Source organism: Naegleria lovaniensis (assembly GCF_003324165.1).
Source record: "Naegleria lovaniensis strain ATCC 30569 chromosome Unknown tig040, whole genome shotgun sequence".
Lineage (NCBI taxonomy): Eukaryota > Heterolobosea > Eutetramitea > Acrasida > Naegleriidae > Naegleria > Naegleria lovaniensis.
This window is the reverse complement of record NW_025407862.1, coordinates 49745-72361: the sequence shown is the minus strand read 5'-3', so window position 1 is coordinate 72361 and position 22617 is coordinate 49745. Positions and strand designations below refer to the sequence as shown.

General features: G+C 37.1%; 12 protein-coding genes across 12 annotated transcripts; 8 read left to right on the top strand and 4 right to left on the bottom strand.

The window, feature by feature from the left end:
- Positions 1-698: 698 nt before the first annotated feature.
- C9374_010058 (uncharacterized protein) lies at positions 699-1637 on the top strand (the record flags this gene model as incomplete). Its single annotated transcript, XM_044685560.1, has 1 exon — positions 699-1637. One exon carries the CDS (start codon positions 699-701, stop codon positions 1635-1637), a length of 939 nt encoding a protein of 312 aa, XP_044544228.1.
- Positions 1638-1760: 123 nt separating this feature from the next.
- Positions 1761-2168, top strand: C9374_010057 (uncharacterized protein; the record flags this gene model as incomplete). Its single annotated transcript, XM_044685559.1, has 1 exon — positions 1761-2168. The coding sequence occupies one exon, from the start codon at positions 1761-1763 to the stop codon at positions 2166-2168; it is 408 nt and encodes a 135-aa protein (XP_044544227.1).
- Positions 2169-2283: 115 nt separating this feature from the next.
- Positions 2284-3048, bottom strand: C9374_010056 (uncharacterized protein; the record flags this gene model as incomplete). The annotated part of the gene is made up of 1 exon (XM_044685558.1): positions 2284-3048. One exon carries the CDS (start codon positions 3046-3048, stop codon positions 2284-2286), a length of 765 nt encoding a protein of 254 aa, XP_044544226.1.
- Positions 3049-3242: 194 nt separating this feature from the next.
- Positions 3243-4394, top strand: C9374_010055 (uncharacterized protein; the record flags this gene model as incomplete). Its single annotated transcript, XM_044685557.1, has 1 exon — positions 3243-4394. The coding sequence occupies one exon, from the start codon at positions 3243-3245 to the stop codon at positions 4392-4394; it is 1152 nt and encodes a 383-aa protein (XP_044544225.1).
- Positions 4395-5294: 900 nt separating this feature from the next.
- On the top strand, positions 5295-6542 carry C9374_010054 (uncharacterized protein; the record flags this gene model as incomplete). The annotated part of the gene is made up of 1 exon (XM_044685556.1): positions 5295-6542. The coding sequence occupies one exon, from the start codon at positions 5295-5297 to the stop codon at positions 6540-6542; it is 1248 nt and encodes a 415-aa protein (XP_044544224.1).
- Positions 6543-7144: 602 nt separating this feature from the next.
- C9374_010053 (uncharacterized protein) lies at positions 7145-9093 on the top strand (the record flags this gene model as incomplete). Its single annotated transcript, XM_044685555.1, has 2 exons — positions 7145-7401; positions 7536-9093. 2 exons carry the CDS (start codon positions 7145-7147, stop codon positions 9091-9093), a joined length of 1815 nt encoding a protein of 604 aa, XP_044544223.1.
- Positions 9094-9328: 235 nt separating this feature from the next.
- Positions 9329-10330, bottom strand: C9374_010052 (uncharacterized protein; the record flags this gene model as incomplete). Its single annotated transcript, XM_044685554.1, has 1 exon — positions 9329-10330. One exon carries the CDS (start codon positions 10328-10330, stop codon positions 9329-9331), a length of 1002 nt encoding a protein of 333 aa, XP_044544222.1.
- A 674-nt stretch (positions 10331-11004) lies between these two features.
- On the top strand, positions 11005-13440 carry C9374_010051 (uncharacterized protein; the record flags this gene model as incomplete). The annotated part of the gene is made up of 1 exon (XM_044685553.1): positions 11005-13440. One exon carries the CDS (start codon positions 11005-11007, stop codon positions 13438-13440), a length of 2436 nt encoding a protein of 811 aa, XP_044544221.1.
- A 294-nt stretch (positions 13441-13734) lies between these two features.
- Positions 13735-16329, top strand: C9374_010050 (uncharacterized protein; the record flags this gene model as incomplete). The annotated part of the gene is made up of 1 exon (XM_044685552.1): positions 13735-16329. One exon carries the CDS (start codon positions 13735-13737, stop codon positions 16327-16329), a length of 2595 nt encoding a protein of 864 aa, XP_044544220.1.
- An 18-nt stretch (positions 16330-16347) lies between these two features.
- C9374_010049 (uncharacterized protein) lies at positions 16348-18803 on the bottom strand (the record flags this gene model as incomplete). Its single annotated transcript, XM_044685550.1, has 2 exons — positions 16348-16655; positions 16739-18803. The coding sequence occupies 2 exons, from the start codon at positions 18801-18803 to the stop codon at positions 16348-16350; spliced, it is 2373 nt and encodes a 790-aa protein (XP_044544219.1).
- A 542-nt stretch (positions 18804-19345) lies between these two features.
- On the top strand, positions 19346-21068 carry C9374_010048 (uncharacterized protein; the record flags this gene model as incomplete). Its single annotated transcript, XM_044685549.1, has 4 exons — positions 19346-19432; positions 19506-19574; positions 19673-20435; positions 20563-21068. The coding sequence occupies 4 exons, from the start codon at positions 19346-19348 to the stop codon at positions 21066-21068; spliced, it is 1425 nt and encodes a 474-aa protein (XP_044544218.1).
- A 624-nt stretch (positions 21069-21692) lies between these two features.
- C9374_010047 (uncharacterized protein) lies at positions 21693-22456 on the bottom strand (the record flags this gene model as incomplete). The annotated part of the gene is made up of 2 exons (XM_044685548.1): positions 21693-21822; positions 21882-22456. 2 exons carry the CDS (start codon positions 22454-22456, stop codon positions 21693-21695), a joined length of 705 nt encoding a protein of 234 aa, XP_044544217.1.
- Between the last annotated feature and the right edge of the window lie 161 nt (positions 22457-22617).

Below are 22617 nucleotides of genomic sequence, written 5' to 3'. Positions count from 1 at the left end.
CAATTTCTTGAATGCCAAAATTGTAGTAAGGACCGACAGGGACTTACGAAAGTTTATATTGTAAACAACAAAGCTACGAAGTCAACCAGGATTACAATGAAAGTTTTTTGAGTATAAATAGAATGGTAATTGTGCTCTTTGGTTTAAGCAAGTTTAAAAATTGCATAAACAATGAGTAGCAGCAGTCAACCATTATTGGATATCATTCAGAAATATCCACTCCCTATCATGTCAAAGATTTCAGCATCCTTAGTACTCCCACCGCCCCACCCTTACCAATTTAAAAGAACGAAAATATCTGGTATGTATTCTTGAACTAATTGTATTACTGCACAATTTTAAGATGATTATGAATTCGTTTTTTCTTGACATAGTTATGTCAAAAGTTTGTTTGAGTGTAGTTGTAACACTGACCCAGGGGGTTTTGTTACTAAGGTGTTGAGAGTTTCGAGGAAACTTGCACCTGCGAAGAGTTCTATTCTTTGCTTCTATTGATTTTCGGGGCCCGGTTGTGGCTAGTATATGCATAGTGAGTTTATTCCTTGTCTCTAAATTGTCCGCAAGTTTGAAATACATGGCAGCAATAGGTTAGTTTATGCAATTGTAGGTGAAGTAATCCAGCTAAGATATTGTTGGAGAAATAAACTCAAGTTTCTGAACGAGTAGCTGTTGTTTAATTAAACCCTCTCTTTTTCCCGATGGAACTCATGTTTGATAGTGAATGCTTTGAAAAATCGTGTAAATATTCACTTTTACGTTTCTTTTTCTATACTCCACCATTTGTGAAATATGTGAAAGAATGTGAATTTTCAAACAACTTGAAATGGAAATTCAACAAAACCATGATGTTTCGAGAAATTGAATTGAAAAATTTACATGTTTTCAATTATGCCACGAGAGAACTCTTACTGAGCAATGATTTCAAAGATGATTTAATCGATTACTTGTTGTATATTAAATGCTGTCCACCTGAACTTGCCAGAAATAAGAAAGACTTGGCAAAAAGTATTGATCACATTGGTGACTGCTTTCAAAAATCAGCACAATGTCAAACCAACCTCTCGGACGACCTTAAAAACGATCGAGAATTTTGGAACTGCTTCATTCTTGACCGTTATTATGAATTTTTCAATGTTCCAGAACATTTACAACAAGATCGCGAGTTCATTCTTCCATTGATTTCAAAACAAGGAAAATTATTACAGTACTTGGGCCCATTGTTGCGAAATGATTTTACTATAGTCATGAAGGCTGTTTCTCAGAATGGTCTTTGTCTTGAATATGCTCCTTTAGCATTGCGAAACGACCACTCTATTGTAAAAGCTGCCACTTGTCAAAATCCTCTCGCTCTTCAATTTGTCCCAACTGAGCTGCAACCTGAATGGAAGGAGAAATTTCTTGTTGAGATGTATCAAGATCCCACAAAAGCATGCGCCCTATTAGAAATATTTCCAGAAGAAATGGGCAATAATGAACAAGTAGTATTAACATCTGCCAAATGTCACAAAGAGTATCCACACGCATTCAAGTTCGCCAGTTCTAAACTAAAACGTTCTCGAGATTTTGTATTGAAATTCATCGAACAAGGAGGGGGTTTATGTCTGGCCTACGTTCCCATTGAATTTATAGAGGATTGAGAAATTGTGAAAAAAGCCGTCCAACAGACAGGCCAAGCTCTCTATTTTGCCTCTCACGAGTTACAACAAGACATTGAATTGATTGAAATTGCCGCTCGACAAGATTCCACCATATTCCCAATCATGGCTGAACAATTGGGTTTCAAATTTCAAGTCCACATGTATTTCAAGCATCGTCAACCTCCACGATTAGGAGAAATTTATTTACAAATCATGCGAGAAAGTGGAAATTTATATCCATCGATATTGGCCAGTAGTACGAAGAGACCATCTAAAGCTGCCCTCTCACTCTTTGAATTGACTCTGGAAGAGTATTGTCAAGTGATGAACGAATTTTTACCACAACGAATGGAATTTGCCTATGAAGGACCTTATTTTGAAATACCTTCTCGATTCTTATTGAATGAACCTGTTGAATGGTTGGAAGAGCAGTGCAAGCCAAATGTAACCTATCGTACGGAAATGTGGCGTCGATACTTGTTGGAAGAGAATGCTCCTCATTGGAGTGAAATTTTTGTAGTTCATCGATGAGTGAAAGTACAAATGTATGAATGTATGTACATACATATCAGACAGAAGAAATATTGTTATTGTAACACATGAAATATTTCACACAGATTAGTAAGGAGTATGAGATTGTTATTGTTCACAACCAATTTTTCAAAGAAGTTAAACTCTTCAATTTTTGACTCGTTCTTAAAGCTTCATCACCCTCAGAACCAATATCGTTCCAATGTAAGTATAAGGTTTTTAAATTTCCTAAATGGTCACTCTGAGCTAAATACAGAGCTCCCTTTTCATCAATCTTATTCAAAGATAAATCCAATAGCGTCAAATTTTGCATGTATTTACTTTGAGCAAGATGTTCAATTCCATCTGAATGAATTTCATTGCCATATAAATTCAACTCGGTCAAATTTTGAAAGTTCTCACTTTGAGAAAGTAATTTCACTCCTTCAAAACCAATTCTTTGATTTTGTAAATTTAAGACTTTCAATTTTTGAATGTAAGGACTCGCTGCTAAATATTCCACACCTTTCGTTCCAATAGTCGTTCCAAAAATCAACAAATGAGTGGATATATTCAAATAAGTCAAATTTTTCAACGAGAATTCGCATTCGAATGAAAGCATTTTGACCTGCGCTGAATTGAATTTGTTCACAAAAGTCAAACTTTTAGGAATGTTCATCGCAAGTTCGAGCCATTGTTTTGAAACTCTCATAATCACACTAATAACGAATGGAGAATCGAGAAATTCAAGTATATGAAAGAGAATTTGATTCGGAAAGATTTGAGAATTGGAGCTAATTTCAGAGAACGATTTTACGTTGGCATCATTCTGTTCAGAATTTGAAGTTAATTTTCTCTTTTTAAAATTGAAACTGAACTCACGAGAAGATTGAGAGGACATTTTGAATCAAGTGTTCTCAATTTTTTTTAAGATGGTGCTAGCGGAATGGAAATGCGTTTCATGTAGTATGGAGGGTGAAGGATCATACTCGAATCAGAGATCAACTGGTAATGATCCGCTTTCAAAGATTAAGGGTTCTTGTTTGCAGCTTTTGAAGACTTTGAATTTTTTTTTGTAAAGTTGCACTTAAAAAAATGAAGAGAAGCAATTTAAAGGAAAATCACGCAACTTCTCAAAAAAAGCAAAAACATTCATCATCGGAAGAGCCTTCTTCTTCTTTGGTATCAGACCAAGTGAAAAATAAGAAGAATACAGGTGTTGGAAGAGAGCGTGAGGATGGAGTTGAAGAGGTTATGGAAATTAAAAACATACCACCGAAAACAAAGAAAAAACAACCTCCTCAAAAACTCTATTCCAAATCAAATAGATTATTCAAAAAGGATGAATCGAGTAGTGATGAATCTTCATCCTCCGAGTCTTCATCATCATCCAGTGATTCCGATAGCGGAGATGAAAATTCAATTGTGCAGAAAAAACCAGCAGCTCGCCTCTTCCGAAAACAGGAGCTACCTACAGAAATGGCCATGTCCGTTTTGGAGAGGGATGAAGCTTTCAAACTAATGCACTGTGTTCGGAATGAGATGGAACTGTTACAGCCCCAAACACCTCAACAAGTCTATTTAATTAATGGCCTCATGAATACGACGAAAAAATTTCAATTCAAAAAATCGATTGATGTGCCTTTCCTTGCTTTGAAACATAACGAAACAGATGATAATGATTGTTGGTGGGACTTTAAGCCTCTGTTCCCGTTTTTATGCTCTCCTTGTGCAGAGAAGTTCACCAAGGCAGCACAACTAGGACTTTTCAAAGTTTTTGACATTACAAAACCAATTTCATATACCGTGAATATTAATGGACTAGCGACTAGTTTTGAAGATGTTTACGAGTCATCAGTGAATGCATATCGATACTATCGCACGTACAAACAAGAGAAACCCAAATTAACCTTCAATCAAGTGGTTATTTATATGAAAATTGTTTTCTTGGATGCCAAATTGGAGCAAAAAGTGTTTGAGGTTAAACCACACCATACCATTCAAGTGAATAATTTCAGAGTGACAGATAATAGTGGAAAATTAATTCCAACCGTACAATCATGCTCCTTCTCACGAATCATTCAACCCTCTCTATTCATGGAACATTTAAAAAGTGGTAAAATTTATGGAGTGAAGGTACGAATGCAAGCTTATTGCCCCGATTTGAAAGAAGGCGACGAATACAAGGGAAAATTAAATATTTCTTGGGATGATGACAGTGAAATGAGTATTGTCATGACTAATTAAGCAAAGTTGATATCCATCCACTGCGCTGTTCAATGGCATGTAGTAACTGTTACTGGGAGAAAAAGAACACACTTTATCATGATCATACTCGAGAATTTAGAGACATTAAATTTACCAAAGATTAAGGCAAACAAGTCCAAATGAAGCTCCAACCAAATTACATTAAGATTCACTACTAATCTCTGATATTCATCATTAACAATGACCTGCAATACTCACTCACCAACACTCACATCAGATTCATCAAAATATATTCACTTCTCTCCTAATCGACTTAATTTCACCAAAGACGTACAATGGATGACATCAACACCAATCAAATTTCACCGTAAGAGTCATCATCTCAAGACCTTTAACAGCATTTTACAGCATCCCATCATCCACTCTTCATTTTGTACTTTCCATCATCTGTTTTCTCTTGAAAATTAAGACATTAGATATTGTTGTTGAGAAGAGATGATGTCGCCCATGATGTCTGGCTTGATGGGCTCTTTCAGCAACAACAACATTCCAGTTTGGACGTCGATGACTTAAAACGGTGCATGAGCCGCATCATCATTATGCTTAACACTTAAAAAAAACAACCAGAAGAGGAGTAAGGTCAACGATCGACAAAGACGACTACGACGACAAACGACATTCCAAAAGAGAGATAATAACGACATCATCAAAACAAGTGCTTCTCCGAAATACATACTCCGCTTCCAAAGAGTTTTCATTGTTCCTTTCCCTGTTGTTGTTTGAGAATAGCTATTTGAAAAGCTTACTGTCACTAGTCAAAACATCATCATCATCACGACATATTCATCTGTAGTAGTAATATTGTAACCACAAACACACTCGTCAAATCTCCTCTTCAACCAACCACCTCTACTTGTACCCTAAATTCAAAACAACAAAATGCTCAGCACTCAATCTCTCCCAACCACTCCATCTACCTCCATTGCTGTAGAGTCAACCAATCACACTACCAGTAAGGCACCAAAAGGTTCCCTACAATCCTTCTACTTGTTATTAGGAGCACTCGATTACATTAACGATGCTCAAGAATATCCTCGATTAAGCACTGGAAGAATTTCAAATTTCTCGAATGCCTTGATGCAAGGAGATGATGACAATGATGACGAGGAAACACTCGAAGAGGATCACAACCATGATGCTGATGATCACACTCAACGTTCGAGAAGAAGAACAAGAAGAACTTCTCGTCGAACTTTTGAAGATGAAGATTTTGAAATGGATAACGACGACGAAGAGGAAGAACAAGAACTTGAAATTGATGAAGAGGATTCAGAATGGAGTGAAGAAGAACAAGCAATATCTTCAGGCAGTGCTGGTAAAAGTTCTTCTTCTCGTCGAGGTCAAGCCAATGCTGCTGCTTCAATGTCTTCTTCAACGACTGTCACTAATCATCATGCTAATAAGATTCAACACGTCAACAGTGAAGGTCTCCAAATTTGTGCCTGTTGTAAGAGAGACTCTACGGTTGTGAGTTTCCTCAAGAATTATTCCATCCATCAAGGAAATATTCACAATTATCGAAATTGTTTCCCTGAATACGATGTCATTCCTGGAATTTCTTGCATGACTTGTTATCATAAACAATGGAGATACACCAAAGGTCTCTATGATCCTAATAAGGCACGAAATGGAAGTGTGAACAAGAGAGAAGGCATTCAACGATCCAATCAAAAGAAGAATGTCACGAGTCAAAATTCTGATGCTCAATCGACGCATTCATCATCCTCTTCGAATCAATCTTCAAAGAGAAAGCGATCTTCTTCTGCCACTTCCAATTCACAAGCAAGTACTCACAAGAGAAAGAAGGGAATTGAAGATGCCCATCAAGGAGAACATCAAGTTGAAGAAATGAATCGAGATGATGTCTCGTCATCGAATTCATCCTCCTCTAAAAAGCCTCGAAAACTTGCTAAAAGAAAGAAGGAAGCCGTGATGATTCTTGAACCATTCACACCTGGTAATAATTATTCAACTTTGAATGTGATCATGGGAATGAACAAGAATGTCGTTGAAAATGTGGATGTGGCACGAACGCTTAATAACGGTCCACAAGAATATGGATTACCTTCAACTTCGACGAGTGGAATGATGGTGATGCCACCTGTTGTGACTGCGTATCAATTTTGAGAGTCTCCTAATAAAGAATTTATTCTACGATATCATTCATCACCAACTTGAGAAGGTTGAATGTGGTTGTTGGATGTGACTCATCACGTGTTTTACATGGGGTATGGCTCTCCATCTTTGCTTAACCGAATTTCTCCTGACCATTTTTCAGGCAGACTTGTTGCTGAATAAAGTGTACATGCACACAAATATTTCTGAGCTTTGGCAACGACCACTGGATTTCCACAAAGTACGAGTTGTGCGGCTATTTTCGAACACTCTTCAAAATCTTTGAGTTGAAATGAGAGAACCATTTGCGACAAGCCATGCTGAACATTCTCGTCATCAAAAATTTGTTGGAATTGTTGAAACCCATTTTCGTGTTGCCTGTTGGTGCAAAATAAGAAAGAGTAATATTGGCATAGCCGTCCGAAGTTAAAAGAGGGGTCGTAGCTTCGTGTAGTGAGAACAAAATTTGTGTTGTTCTCGTTGACATTGAATTGTTTGAAGAATGTTGTTCAACTTTGAGAGAATATTAGCTTTTTGATCACATCATTGAAAGAGATAGTAACAACTATTTGAAAGGGTTCAACAAAAAATTCGAAAAAAAAAGTAAAAAAAAAATGAAGCCTTTGGTCCTCTCGAATATTCTCTCACAAATTTCATCATCGGCAACAACAATTCATAATGATGAAGAGGATGATGATCATACACACAAGAACGAAATCAACCAACAATTTATAGAGGAAATTTTTGAATCCGGAGAACGCTCACAACGACAATTAAAGGAATGGATCAAGGGTGTCTATGAATTGGAAAAATCAGGAAAAGACTCGTTGATGGTTCAATCATCGGGAATGAATAAATTATTAGTAGAGGGGTATGTATTTTCTAGTTGGATGAAATTTCCGAGTATTCATGATTTTCCTATTGATATGAATCTCATCTTTTCAATATGCAATACTATTATTGGACTTGTTCTTTAAATCGGAAATGCTGTTTCATGATGATTAGATTTGATGAGGAGCAAATTTGGAGTCAATTAGAAACCTTTCACAAACCTCTTCTCAAACAACTTTCAAATAATATTGAAAACAAGTTACCATCGTTAGAGTCGATTGTTCCCGAACATGTTTTGGAATATTTACTTGAAGACGACGATGATGAAGATGAAAATGATGATCAAGAAATTGATGAAAGAGCTCTGCGACGAGCCATGACCAATGACGAAGACGATGATGAGGATGAAGAAGATGAAAACAATTTTGAAAATGCCGACGAGGAGGATGATGACCATTTTCGTAGTTCAAAAAAGAGGACACAGCCCTCATCTGTGGATGATGCACGAAATTATATTGCAGATAAATCGGAGGCAGAAACAGAGGAAGATATTAACAAGTTCCTCGAACTCATGGAACAAGATATGGACAAGTTGGACGAGATGGATTATGACATGAATGAACAAATAGTTAATAATAAGGAATTGAGGAAGGCCTTTGGAGAACTGTACGGAGATGAAGAGGAAGAGGATGACGACGATGAGGAAGAAGACAAGAATACTGAAGACATGAACGGAACTCATAAAACACCGTTCGAGCTGGAACAAGAACGATTGTTGGCAAAAATGGAAGAATTAGAAGGTCGACATATTGCAGATAAGGACTGGCAAGAAATTGGTGAAGTTGATGCAAAGAAAAGACCAAAGAACTCTCTGGTTGAGGAAGGAAAATTAACATTTGAACATGCACACAAAGCCAAGCCAGTAATTACCGAAGAAGTGACTCGAGATTTGGAAAGTATTATTATTAGTCGAATTGTGAGTGGAATTTTTGACGATCCCGTAAAACCAGAAGAGAGTGACAAGAATGAAGATTTAAAACAAGATGTCCAATTGGAACATGAAAAATCCAAGAAATCTCTGGCACAAATCTATGAAGAAATGTATCTCAAAAAAGTGGAAGGAGTTGATATTGAGGAAGAAAAGAAGGAGGACCCAGTTGTTAAGGCAACCAAGCAAAAAATTCTTAAACAAGTCTCAGATCTTCTGCAAGTACTCAACCAAATGTCGACCTTTACCTATGTGGCTCCACCTCGAATTGACCTTGAAGATGAATCCGAATTGAAGAGTGTCACAAATCTCGTCACTGGTAAGGAAGAAGGTGAGAAGAGTGCTCATGAAATTCTTCCAGCTGTCAAATGGTTGCCACAAGCCAATGAAGAAATGTCAGAACAAGACAAGAAACGAAAGAGAAGACAAGTCAAAGAGTTAGCCAGTAAGAAGAGTAAGAAGGCTCAAGAATTGATTGAAAAATTAAATCCTGGTGCCTCTGCTCATGCATCCAAGCTCATGGATGACATTGAAAAGAAGAAGGAGAATGCAAAGAAAGAGAAGGCCACCAAACTCGAAGATGCCTCTGCAGTGGGCTCAGATAAGATGTTTGGCAGCTCTAAACAATTCTTCAACAAGATTCAAGAAAATATTCGAAAAGTTCATGGAGCTCGAGAGGCTAAAAAGGAAAAGAGTGGCCTTGTGAGTCGATCGACTTCAAACAATGATACCAATAATGAATAAATTTATATGGATGATGATACACAGCGAGATTTATCTTCATGGCAGAATAATGGTTAGAAAATCATTTGGCATAATTTTACGATCGTAAATGAACGAAGAACTTGGTCGCCTTTGTCATTGTTACACATTTTCGTTTTGGTACTATGAAAATTCCATTGCAGTTCATGCAAACATACTCTACAATGTATTCCAGAACTTGTTGAACTTAACACTCTCCAACCATGTGTTATTATTATTATTCGTAGCATTGCAATTTTCTAGTATTCATGCTAAATAGCACACCATTCAAAAATGAAACATGAGATTCAGAAGAAATGGTCTTGTGTGAAATGGTTTGGAAATCTTTGGACAAGTAATAACATGTATCTCGAGTTCTTAACAAATATCCATCCGAAATGGGATCATAAATCAATGGTTTTGTTAAATACAATTGCAGTGAAATGGTTTTTACAAATTGTAAATTTCTTGTGAAAACTTTGAACACTGGCAGAAAATTGTGATCATAACATGACAGTAATAAATTGTCATTTCGATCCAAAGAACAACTCCAAAAATGTACAAGATGTTGTGGAAACGATTTCTTACAGTGTTGACCCATTTTGTCCAAAATTCGACCACTTTCATTACAAATTACATAAATTTTCTTTTGAGAAGTGTCTCCCAAATAAATAATTCCACGACTATCCATCACTGGATGAATAAAACTTTGATATCTTTTTGAATTGACCTTAAATTCTGAGAGACAAGTGTTCCATATCACTTTGCCAGTGTCCAAACTTAGCTTGATCAATCGTGGTTCATAATTCAATTCAAGACTTGTCAAAAAGATGCATGAATGATCCTTCTTATCATAAATAATTCCATAAATTGAGGGAGCATAGCATCGATTGGAAGGTGGATAATTAAAAGAACGAACCAGAGTGAAAGAATCATTTCGTTCCGAATTTTCATCACGTTGATGATTCATTTGTTGTTGTTGTTCAAAAATTTTAATTCCACTACAATGAAAATAAATTAATTCATTCGTTCGGTTTCCATTCGAGCGTTGGCAAGAGATGATTCCCATATCTTGATTCACGTTGAGATTGATCAGATCCTTTGAAAAATCAAAGGCTTGAGAATGTGTTTCAATGAATTGTCCAGAGAAGCCTTTTGGAGATTGTTCTTGAAAGAGATCAATGGCCGTAGGATTCCCATTGGTAATTTTCAATTTTTCTGCTTCCGATAATGATATCATTTATGTGGGAGAAATGATTAGATCCGTATTCTTAACAACAATAATTATTTTTTTTTACAAAGGAGTGAGCAAAAGGTTCTGTTGCGTATGGGACAGTTGTCAAATAATATAAGTATCTGAAGTCTGTATTGTCCTGTTCAAAATTTATTGGATGCCATGGACATTAAGAATTGTAACGTTGGAACTTGCCTTTTGAAGCACGCAGGTTGACTTGGCATCGGGCAAAATTTTGATAGTGTCGAAAAAAATTTTCAGTCTGTACTGGTGGTGCCTTTTTGAATTTCGGCAAAATCTGTTGGCTCTTTTGCTAACCGCAACGACCGTACGGGACTCTGTGAGTGTTGGATCTATTATAATAATAACTATAACTACCACCGATTCACAAGGATTTAAACATCCACGTGTGGTTTGTTGGAATAGAGAGAACAACAAACCATCATCCTCACGCAAAATATTTTCTAATTTCGTCATCCTTTAGTAGTGAAGTGCTCGTTGTTGAAATAGAGAGATACTTTTATCATCGGACTTCTTTGAAGAAGAATTTCAAACATTAATCATCACCACCAACACACGAGTAATTCATCCAAACAGTAGCTACTATTGTGTTGTTGGTGGTCCTAGTACTGTCATCTGCTGTTTCTTTCAACTACTACTACTGACACTTACGACTCATCATGATGAATAACGGAAGCAACGGCTTTCAATCCTCCTCTGCCATTCATACTCTTCAGAGTATCATCAATAACAGCAATGGCAATAACAATACTCTTCCTCCACGAATGAATAATAACAACTCTCAAGCTCCAATCGGTAGTGAAATTAAACGTAATGCCACTCCTTCTAACAATGAATATTTCGGACTCTCCATGCAACGAGCTATTAGTGCTCCTCCTATCATGACTGAACTTGACAGCAACAATATATTTGCCTCTCAATCCAGATATTCTCACTTATTTGGTGATATTCGTTGTGAATCAGACTATGCAAGTTTCTATAACTCGTACTCGAACAAGGATACGTTGCCAACACCTCTCGAGATGGTAAATTCGTCGTTTTTTAGTGGCCATGCTGCAACATCCTATGATATGTTTGGAAAGAGCCAGAACAGCAACAATACATATGCATCTTCAACAACAACGGCACCATCCTCTTCTGTGAGTGGTGGTGTTCATCATCATCATGTCAATAACTTTAACGGTCAGCAGCATCATCTTTCTCATCAAGGAGGAGGTGGTCAGTCCTATCCAATCATGCAGCCTCCATTCAACATGATGAATACTAGTAGCCCTGGACCCAACAACAATGGAATGATGATGGATTGGAATATGCATCAACAATCTCTACCTCCTCAACAACAACAACATTTCATGAATGGAATGACCTTTGAACAACAACAACGTCTCATCATTCAGAGTAAACAATTGGAAGAGCTCAACAGACAGCAACAAATGTTGGAATATAATAGACAATTATTGCAACAGCAAATGCAACAAAATAGTCCTGGTAGTACAGGTGGTGGTGTTGGTAACAATGTGTTTATTCAAAAGCCAACTCCTATTGGAGGTGGAAGTGCCAATGGAAATAACAGCCCAATGATGCAACATCATGGTGGAGCCAATTTAATCATGACATCACCTACTCAGGCTCATCCAAACATGATCTTTATGGGAGGAGCTTACCAACAACTGCCTAACAGCAACAATAATGTGATGATGGTTCAGGATCCATTAAGCAGTCCAACAGCAACAGGTAGCAACAACATCAATCAAAGCTCTGGTGGAGGAGGCCGATCACCAAATCAAGTCACTTCAAATCCACCAGCTTTCAATACTGTTGTTGCAAGCAATTTGGTTCCTCCTGGAAACAGTACCTCACCAACCATTGTGACTGCTTCTCCAATGAGCAATGGAACAGAAAACAGTTCAACAACACCCAAGTCCTCCAGCTCTCCATCTGGAGGAGAATCATCGGACGAGTCTACCACGAGCAGCTCACCAGCCCTTACTTCAAAGAAGAGCAAGTCTAAAAAGAGCACTCAAAATAGCCAAAGCAACAACAATGGCAAAGAGAAGGAACTTTCTGAAGAAGAAAAGAAGACAATGAAATTGGCAAGCATTCAAGACGCAATTGGAAAAGTTTACAGTTTGGCAAAAGATCAATATGGATGTCGTTTCTTACAAAAGAAGCTCACAGACAGTGATCAAAGTCTTCAAATTATTTTCGATGAGATTTATGGCCATATTGTGGAGTTAATGACAGATCCATTTGGTAATTACTTGTGTCAAAAATTGGTAGAGCATTGCTCAAACGAACACAAGACACAAATTATTAGGGCAGTCTCAAAAGATTTGATTAACATTTCAATGAACATGCATGGTACAAGAGCTGTGCAAAAGCTGATTGAATGTCTCAATACACAAGATCAAATCTCGCAAATCATTGAAGCTCTCAAAGACTCTGTAGTTCCACTCATTAAGGATTTGAATGGCAACCATGTGATTCAACGTTGTCTCCAGCAATTATCAACAGAGAATAAGCAGTTTATTTACACTGCAGTTGCTGGACGTTGTGTTGAAGTGGCCACTCATAAACACGGCTGTTGTGTTCTTCAGAGATGCATTGATCACGCTTCAGAGGGTCAAAAGATGATGCTCATTAAGGAGGTGATTAATCATGCGTACACTCTCATTCAGAATCCTTTTGGAAATTACGTGGTACAATATATTTTGGATTTGGGCGACGATTCTGTCAATGAAAAGATTATTGCCAGATTTTATGGACATATTACTTCCCTCTCGACCAACAAGTTTAGCTCCAACGTGGTTGAAAAGTGTCTCAGAATTGGCAATGAAAATGTTAAAAGCGCAATGATTGAGGAAGTTTTAGAGGACAAGAATTTATCCATTCTATTACAAGATTCATTCGGTAATTATGTAGTCCAGACAGCCATTTCCATTTCTGATCACGATCAATTCCAAAGATTTAACATTGCTGTAAAGCCATATCTCCCACTCATCAAGAATGCGCCATATTTCAAAAAGCTTGAAAGCAAGCTCAACAGAGCACCAAAGCAACCAACTTCACCATCTCCAAAGTCCAAGAGCAAGTAGTTGGGAAAACCACTGTCAATTTCACATACATGAACAATTTGGGGCAAACACAACTCATCTCTTGTTTACACAAGAGCATTTACTTGTACAAGATTGTAACATACACTGTACAACAATACCAAAGAACATTTTTTCGTGTAACGTAGCTCATTAAATTATCTTGATTTTCTAACCTTAATTTTGTGGGATTCTTTTCTACCCGCAATTTTGTATAGCTTTGCTTTGTTCACACCACATGACCATTGAAACCACTTGGGAATTCTAATTAACAAAACACAAAAAAAGTCCTTCCAAATGGTCACTTCTCATCATCATCATCTACCTCCAGAGATTTTTGCCGAGATCATTTCCTTTGGTGATCTTTATGATTATTCAAACATGAGACAACTGTCAAAAGCCATGAACGAATTATGTTTGAAATTCATGCCACTCGACGTTGCTTGCAAAAAAGCTTACTTGGATCAATTCACCGATTCAGAATTTCATCAATTAAATCCTTCCGTGAAATATCATCGATCCTTTCTCAAGAATTTATTATGTGGTCAACCTCGTAAGATCTCTCTTCTCTTGGATGAAATGGTTTCAAGAAATCATCATTCTGGATGTCGTTTGACCAGAGAGGATTTTGATTTTTTCGTTTATTATGCCATAATTTGCAAGATCATGAAGAAGGATGCTTCTCCGACTTTTTCAAGGTCCTTGCTGATGTCAATTTTACCTTATAGTTATCGGTTGGAATCAACATCCTCCTCTTGGGATGTCACACAGATTGTACAGAAAATTCCAGACAGCTTGTCAAGTATTGCCGAGCAATTAGATTCTCGTTTGGTCTCTACATTAACTTTCCGACAACAATTACTCGAATATTCAAAATTGATTCGTCCACTAAAAGAATGGTCCACGAAATCCGAAAAGGACATCTTGTCCATGTTGACATTGCCCTCTACTCCAATGTTATGCAAGTTATGGTTCTTTTCTCTTCCCGTGTTGACCTTTCACTTGTTGGAAAACAAGTCTTTAAGTAAGACGATTTTCGAACAACATTTGGAACAAGAAGATCGAACACACGAGTTGTTGTTTTTACACCATTTCCAAAAGAGTCAATGGTTTGGATCTGAGAGCGACTTTTTCCATAGTCGATTCGTGATGAAAAGTGTCATTGTCAAAAAACCTGAACTATTTTCCAAGTTACCAAATTCGATACAAAATGATTTATTGGTGGCATTGCCTGCCATGAAGACGGATTACAAACTTTTCCAATATTTGAAGGATGAAATGAAAAAGGACGAACAAATTCTCACACTCATACTGTCATCCATCAAAAGCTCAGAGTTTCTCGAGTTCGTGAGAAAACACACGACAACCGAGTCACAATTTTTGAGTATTCGAAATGTCATTTCCAACTCTTTCAAAATTATTGATCATTCCATAACAGATAAAACTCTCACCAATTATGAGCTTTTGGAACATGCTAGTTCTGAAATTAAGGAAAATGAAAAGTTACTTTTGAAATGTCTGGAATTATTTAGAACTTGTCATGGATATTCCTTCCTTTCTATTCGCACCAACCATGAAGGGGCGAAACATTGTGCCAAGCTTGAGACATTTTATGAACATCATCTAAACAAAGATGTTCTATTTTCGAGGCGAGTGGTTGAGGCCTGGCTTAAAATTTCATTTCCGAATTATCTCAAAAACAATTTCACCAAGTTTGGAAATGATTTGGAATTGATCAAGATGGCTCTGAAACATGGAGAGTATGGTGTTTTAAGACAACTCCCACCTGAAATGCAACAAAATTCGTCTCTTGCTTCGTATCTTGTGGAAACTAAACCTGAACTGTTTCCACTTGTGTATAAATTAGTGCAGAATGACAAGGAAACTGTGAAAAAAGCTATTGACTTCAATCCGTACTTCTTTGAGCTCGCTTCCGAAGAAATTAGGAGTGATGTTAGTTTCGTTTTAGATTATATCACGAGAAATAAGAAATTTGGTATCTTGAAACATGCTTCGAAACACTTATTAAGTGACACCAAGGCAATGATGAAATTGGTACCTATTTTCTTGCAACAAAAGTCGGGAAGTTTGTGTTATTTTCCTTCGCATGTGTTTTCAGATTTAGAATTCATGTCCTATGTGATCCAGAGCGATCCTCGTTATGCCAGATATTTGTCACCATTTGTTACCAATGACTTTTTGATCAAGTTATACGTGAAGGTATTTTCAGAGATTCGTTATCAAGACTGTAGTGTCAAATTACATATATTCTGGCAAGTACTTCCTTATAATTTGACACAAAAATCCTTTTTCATGGAATTCATTCCTACTTATCCACAATTAATTATTTCATCTCCATTCAGATCTGACAAGGAAGTGTGTGAAGTGGTCATTAAGACGGATCCTCAATATGTCATCTTTTGTTCCATTGACGTTGTGTTGTCAGAGAAGCGTTTTGTGGACCTGTTTTTACAACACATGAAATCTACTCTTGCCAATGTCTACAGACAAACCATCTCCAGCACTGCATCCTGCGTTAACCATGCTTCCGCTTATACTCCTTTTTACTTACCTTTTGCTAGCGTGGTTTTAGAACCTGTGAAAACTTCACAACACACCACACGTGGCAACAAGCAACAAGGTTCGAAACAAGCCAAGCCTCCATTGAGCACATTGAACTCGGGCATTCACTCGTCATCAACAACCTCTACACCTGAAAAATCCGCTTCATTTTCCAAGTCATTCGTTGAGGTTGCAAGAACTTCTTCTGTGGACAAGAATTCTAAACAAGATGTGGTATCATCTAACAAACAAAATCGTTCCAAAGTTGCCAAAAAATCATCCTCGAAAAGGGGAACAAAAATTGACCTTGACACCCTTCGTAAATTGTAACACTAACTGTTGATCAATTTATAAAACACTACAACCTGAACCATTGTGGGGTGCTTTTGATGCAGTTGTTGGTTGATTTTGGGCAGTTGAGCGTAAATTTGTGTACTTTGGTTTCCATTCAAATGTCACATATTTGAAAAGTAATTTCGGAGCATGAGTAATATTGAAAATAATCTCTTGATTGGGATCAATACTTCGAATGGAATGTATAATGACTTCTCTCAGTTTGGGTGCATTCAAGGTCACAGAAATATTGAGGTTTTTCAGATTTTCCAAATAAAAGAACTTGAGATTTGTCATTGAGTGGTTGCAAGTAATTTTCACATCTATGCCATCATGAGAGTTGACGAATTTTGTAACAAAATTGTTGATCCATAAATTCCAAACTAGGACCTTGGTCAATACTTACTTGTCGATGATGAAATTGATAATTCTTCTAAAAAGTGTGACAATGGATCCATATCAATGACAAGGTCCACACAATTGGCTAATATTAGAGTTTTCAAGTTTGGAAATCCAGCAATGGACAATTTGGTAGCGCTCACTTCAAGATGTTTCAAGGATTGGCTGCTACAAATTTTTTTCTCAAAATTCAATTTCGATCCAGAGCACAATGTATGTAAATGCTTATACTCGTTCAATACTTTCTCTACGTCTATTTCTTGAGAGTGAGTCACTATTTTACAAGCCAATTTTGATACTTCTGTTTCAAAATCACGAGGATTCACCATTTGTTGCTCAATGATATATGTATGTAAAGAACTCAATGTACATTTCAAATGATTCACTTTTTTGAAACTAGAAATAATATTGTTCAATTTTGTAGGATTTTTGTCCGTACAATAAATATATAACCAATCCAGTGTCATATTATGACTGTTTTTTGGTATTATATCTGACCAATTTGTAGTGTAGTAACAATTTAAAATTGATATGGCTTTGACATCTATAGAAAGAAATGCAACCGATTCAGGAAGAATTAATTTTCCACAATAATCACCAACAATTGATACTTGTGAATGCGTGTTGGTACATCCAGAAATTGCCACAACACTGTAATACTTGTTGTGAAGTGAAATTTGGTTCGTTTTTTCAATATACACTCGTTTCAGAGAAGGGCAATTCATGATGGAAATTGCCTTGAGGCTACTCACGTGAATTATTTCCAGCGAAGAATGATTTTCAATGGAAATTTCTCGGGTACTTTCTTCAGATATTCCTGCATAATAAATGTCGGTGTCTGAAAGTGAAAGGGTGGTGAGGTGTGGATGCTGACCAAACCAAAACGAAGGGTCGTAATGACAATGGCCAAATTTGATTGATGTCAACTTGGGAAAGGTCATCTTATTTTCAGTGTTTTCATGAGCGGTCATGACAATATCTGCTGATTGAATGGATAATTGGTCGAGAGATGGCATCAATACATTGTCCATGGTTAAGGTCATCATTGAATTGTATGATAGATGGAATTCTTTCATGTTTGGAAATGTGAAATTTTTAAGGGTAAGTGAGGTTCTTACATTGTTCAAGACAAGTTTGGTGAGGTGGCATAATCTTGTACCAATGAAAGACCCATTAATGTCACATGTATCAATCATTAGGGAATTCAATCTGGGTAAAAGAGGAGAGCGTGAAATTTGCTCAAATTTAAATCGATAATCAATATCGAGTGAGTTCACGTGTTTCAATAGAGAATCATTCTTTGAAAGTGTTTCCAAAAAATTAGAGTCTGAGAATTTTGGAGAGAAGGCCACAGATGTAATAGTGTCATGATTTTTGATCAGTGACATGAGTGTGACGCTATCAAAATACACGCTCACATGATTGAGATTTTTCCAACACGAGTCCTTTGAAACGTTCAAATGATCGTAGCGATTGGCCTTATCAGAAAAACTGTAATATACTAAACTTGAGACAGCTGGAAATGTATTCACGATCAAATCTGTCCATGATGCTGATTCTCCATTTTTGGTATCTTTCAACATGCAGCTCACTTTGAGCTTTTTGATATATTCGGCCAATCCTAGTCCTTCCAGAAATTCAATAGCAATCTTCAATCGTTCTCTCTCAGCCAGCATGATCAAATGTTCATCGGAAAGACAACTGCTCCAATCATTAATTTTGTTCATATAACGAAAGAGTCGGTCTGATTTGGCAAATTCCGATAAATCAAGAATAATATTTTCATTCCAAATATACTTGTTATTCAAAATCTTCTCTCGGATGGTTCTATTCACAAATGCCAATGGAAAAATATCCACAAGATCATCAATGGTAATGGCTTGAGCCTCTTCATCGCTCATCAATGAAGAAATTTCTTGTTTCTTTAAATTCCTCTCTACAAGATTGGTTTTTGAATTTTTCATAAAAAAGGAGCAAATGGAAGCAATGACTTCTTCTGGTAAATTGGAAAAGAGATCCAATGAAGATGGAGAAAGATGCGGTGATGATGATGGTGGAGTGGAAGAAAGCATTTTTTTGTAAAATTAATTGATGATGTCACCGACAAATCTCAGTATTGTTGTGTTCAAAGTTTTGCTTTTAAACTGAACTTGGATCTTAGACGTTCCATAACAAAAGCAATGCATCATGACAAATGCTACTCCAGCTCTCAGAGTTATTGGATGGAACAGAAAACAATGTTGTGCAATATGTTGTTGTTTATCTATCATGATGCTCGGATTACAAGAGGACCTAAGGGCCTCTCACCCTTGGAATGTGCTCAAGGTGTGATCATGTTCATGGTCTGTTCGGGAATTCCAAAAAGAAGGTTTTTCATTTCCATATGGTTTTGAGATGGACAGAGATAATATTTTTCCTCGCTTCTTTAAATGATAACATCTTATTCGACACAAGTGGCATTGGGTACTTTCCATGTGTTTAACGAAGTCGTTGGTTGGTTCCAAGTGTCAATTTTAAATAAAGGCGCCAAAATCAGTTAGATTCAACTACAAAAAAATAACCAACGATAAAAAAAAAACGTTGGGCTGGTTGTTGTTCGCGGTTGGATCAAAGAATGAATCGGTTCAAACTCAATCAGCTTATTGGAGCCGGAACATATGGAAGTGTGGTCAGAGCAGTCAATAAGGAAACCGGAGAGGTGGTATGTACAATTTGTTGTTGTTGGAATGAATAATTATAAAAAAAATGCATTTGTGGTGATGAAAATCATTTAGGTGGCCATCAAGAAAATTAAACGAACCTATTCGAGTTGGGAAGAATGTATAAAACTCAAAGAAGTACAGGTAAGTTGGTGATGAGAGATCTCTCCGATCAATATACGAAACAATTCCTTTCTTGGTTTGACACATGTTTTACGCAATCTGATCACTCCTCCAAAAAGACCCTCCGAAAATTAAATCATCCCAATATTATCAAACTCAAAGAAGTGATACGTGAAAATCAAGAATTATATTTTGTGTTTGAGTTTATGGAGGCAAATTTATATCAAGTGATGAAAGATCGCGACAAACTCTTCTCGGAATCAAAGATTCGAAATATAATTTATCAGGTCCTTCAAGGTCTTGCCTACATGCACAAGAGTGGATACTTTCATCGTGACATGAAACCAGAGAACTTACTGGTTCATAGAGATACTGTAAAAATTGCAGATTTCGGGTTGGCCAAAGAAACTCGCTCACGACCTCCGTTCACCGAATATGTCTCTACGAGATGGTATCGTGCACCTGAAGTTTTAATGAAATCACAAAATTACAACTCACCGATTGATTTATGGGCTGTGGGTGTCATTATGGCCGAGTTGTACACTTTTCGACCACTCTTTCCAGGACGAAGTGAGCCAGATGAAATTTTCAAGATTTGCTCCGTATTGGGAACTCCAACTCGAGAGACATGGGAAGACGGCCTCAAACTAGCGGCCAGTATGGGAATGAAATTTCCACAATTTGTTCCAACTCCATTAGAGAATATTATTCAAAACGCGAGCCATGAGGCTATTCAACTCATGACAGATTTATTGAAATTTGATCCAATGAAAAGACCCACAGCAAGTCAAGCCTTGCAATATCCATTTTTCCAAGTTGGCATTTCAGTACCTATCCCTCTCAAGTATAACATGAATAGCAGAGTGCAGTCTGGTGTGTCACGTAAGTGTCATTTGTTTTTTTTCATATCCATTGGATTAACATTGCATTATGGGTTTTTCAACTTTGGATTGTTAATGGTACATCATGGCCTACCAATCTTATCAACGGCATATAAATATAATGACAGGAAATAACAACAATGAAAACCTCAACCAAAATAATAATGCACAAAGTAGCAGTAATGGAGATGATGTATCTCCATTAGCCAACCTGAATAATTTTGGAAACAACAAGAAACCTATGAATGTACAGTATCAAGGCGTTAAATCTTACCCTCCTTATGCAAACCAACAAGGTGGCCTTACTCACCATTCACAACAACCACAACAACCACCGATGGTACCATTTCCAAATTATAGTACACGGTCTCCCAACTCCAACAGCTCCTCATCAGCTGCAGCGTCCAATGGAAATAAGTTATTTTCATATTCAAGATACAAACCAGGTGTTCAATCGAGTGTAGATAAGTCACAAGTCACGTCACGAGATGGACGAGGGTCCTCCCGTGGTGGAAGTGGCCTTTCTAGAAAGCGGCTTCAACCACGAAGGGTTGAAAACCAACCAAGCCATTACTCGAGCAATTCGACACAACAAACTCCACCCTCATCGTTGTATGATTTTTCCAGAAAATAATGTTATATAAATAAGTATCTTTATTAACCCTTAAGTGATCGCAGCCCTGGGGACACAAAACACTGCAAGTGCCCCTGAATCTTTATTGAATCTGGTCCCTTGGGAACTTGCAACGACAAAAATAGTTATTTTTTTGATTTTTTGGTAACACGAAAATAAAATGATTGGGCTTCTTGTGTGGGAGTGTTTGAGCTTTGTTGTATTGCCCTCTTCTTTGCTCTTCTTCAAAATCATCAACATAAAAATCCCAATCCGCTTGATGATCTCCAACAAGATCTTCGAATTCAATTTCTTCTGTTAAGTCACAAGTTGGATCGTTTATTTCATCATCCACATCTACTTGTATTGGCCTAGGAGTGGGGTCATCCCACTCCAATGTTTGTGGCCAACCGACAAGCATTTTTTGCGTATAAACGGGAGCAAAAAACAATATTTTAGGGAGGGTAGCCATATTGGCATTTTTACCCTGGGGCGATGTACTTGGCCAAAGTGTTCAGCATGTCCCCCTGTTTGCGATCACTTAAGGGTTAAATACATCTCTGTACAACAATTTTTTTGTAAACCTTTTCTAATTTAATAGTCAAATAAAAGTAAAAGTGTTGATTGCTTTAAAAAATAATAGCTCTAATTCTGGTCGAATTTTAATTCGACAACTGTCATTTTGGCATCCTTGTTACCTCGAAGACCCTTGATATAACGCGTATGTTTGATTGGATTGGTACCTGTTTCTTTAGGCGTTTGAGTGTCCTTTTCTCTAATGTTCGATGTAAATTTGTCAGACTGCTAGACTGTGAAACACAACAAAATACATACTTTTTGAGATAAACTTGACAATCATTGTCCCTCCTGAAATGCGATTGAATCGTTTGAGCCTTACTATCCTTCTTGTTTCTTAAATCTGCAGCCTGCACGACATTCTTTCGAAGTTTCCATTGCGAAAATTCATACTTGGGATCAATGTATGATTCCACCGGGTGAGTTTCTGTTTGAATTTCAATTTCTTTGGCAAATTTGTTCGACTTGGGTCGAGGTAAATCATGTACCAATTGTTCATCTTTTGAGTTTGCCGGAGACGAAATAGAATTGTTCTCTTGATTGGAAAATTGCTTGTTCAAGCTCTTCCCTGATCGCCCACTTTCTCTACTTTCTGGAGAAGTTCTGGTTTGAATTACTTGTTCCTTATCCGTTAGATTGTCATCGGTTGTTGAAAGAACTTCGGATGTGTCTGTTTCTGCTCCCGAGGTTGTAAACTCTTCTTGCTTGAATGGATCTCCAGGTGCTTTATTGCTTGATCTGGATCGAGTGGAACTCGCTGTGGAGTGCACCGATGCAGCACCTCCTTCCGATGATGATGCCGTTGAACTTCTTCGTGATGATGTTTGAGACATTTTTTTTAAAAGTTGTAAACGAAACAGTAAAAATTGGAGGGAAAAATACCGCCCAGAAAGTTACAAAAAAAAATAAGATCAACATCTACATTTTATTCTCCTCAACAACACGCATACATCTGATCGGATCCAATACATAGGTTGTCAACACATATCTAAAT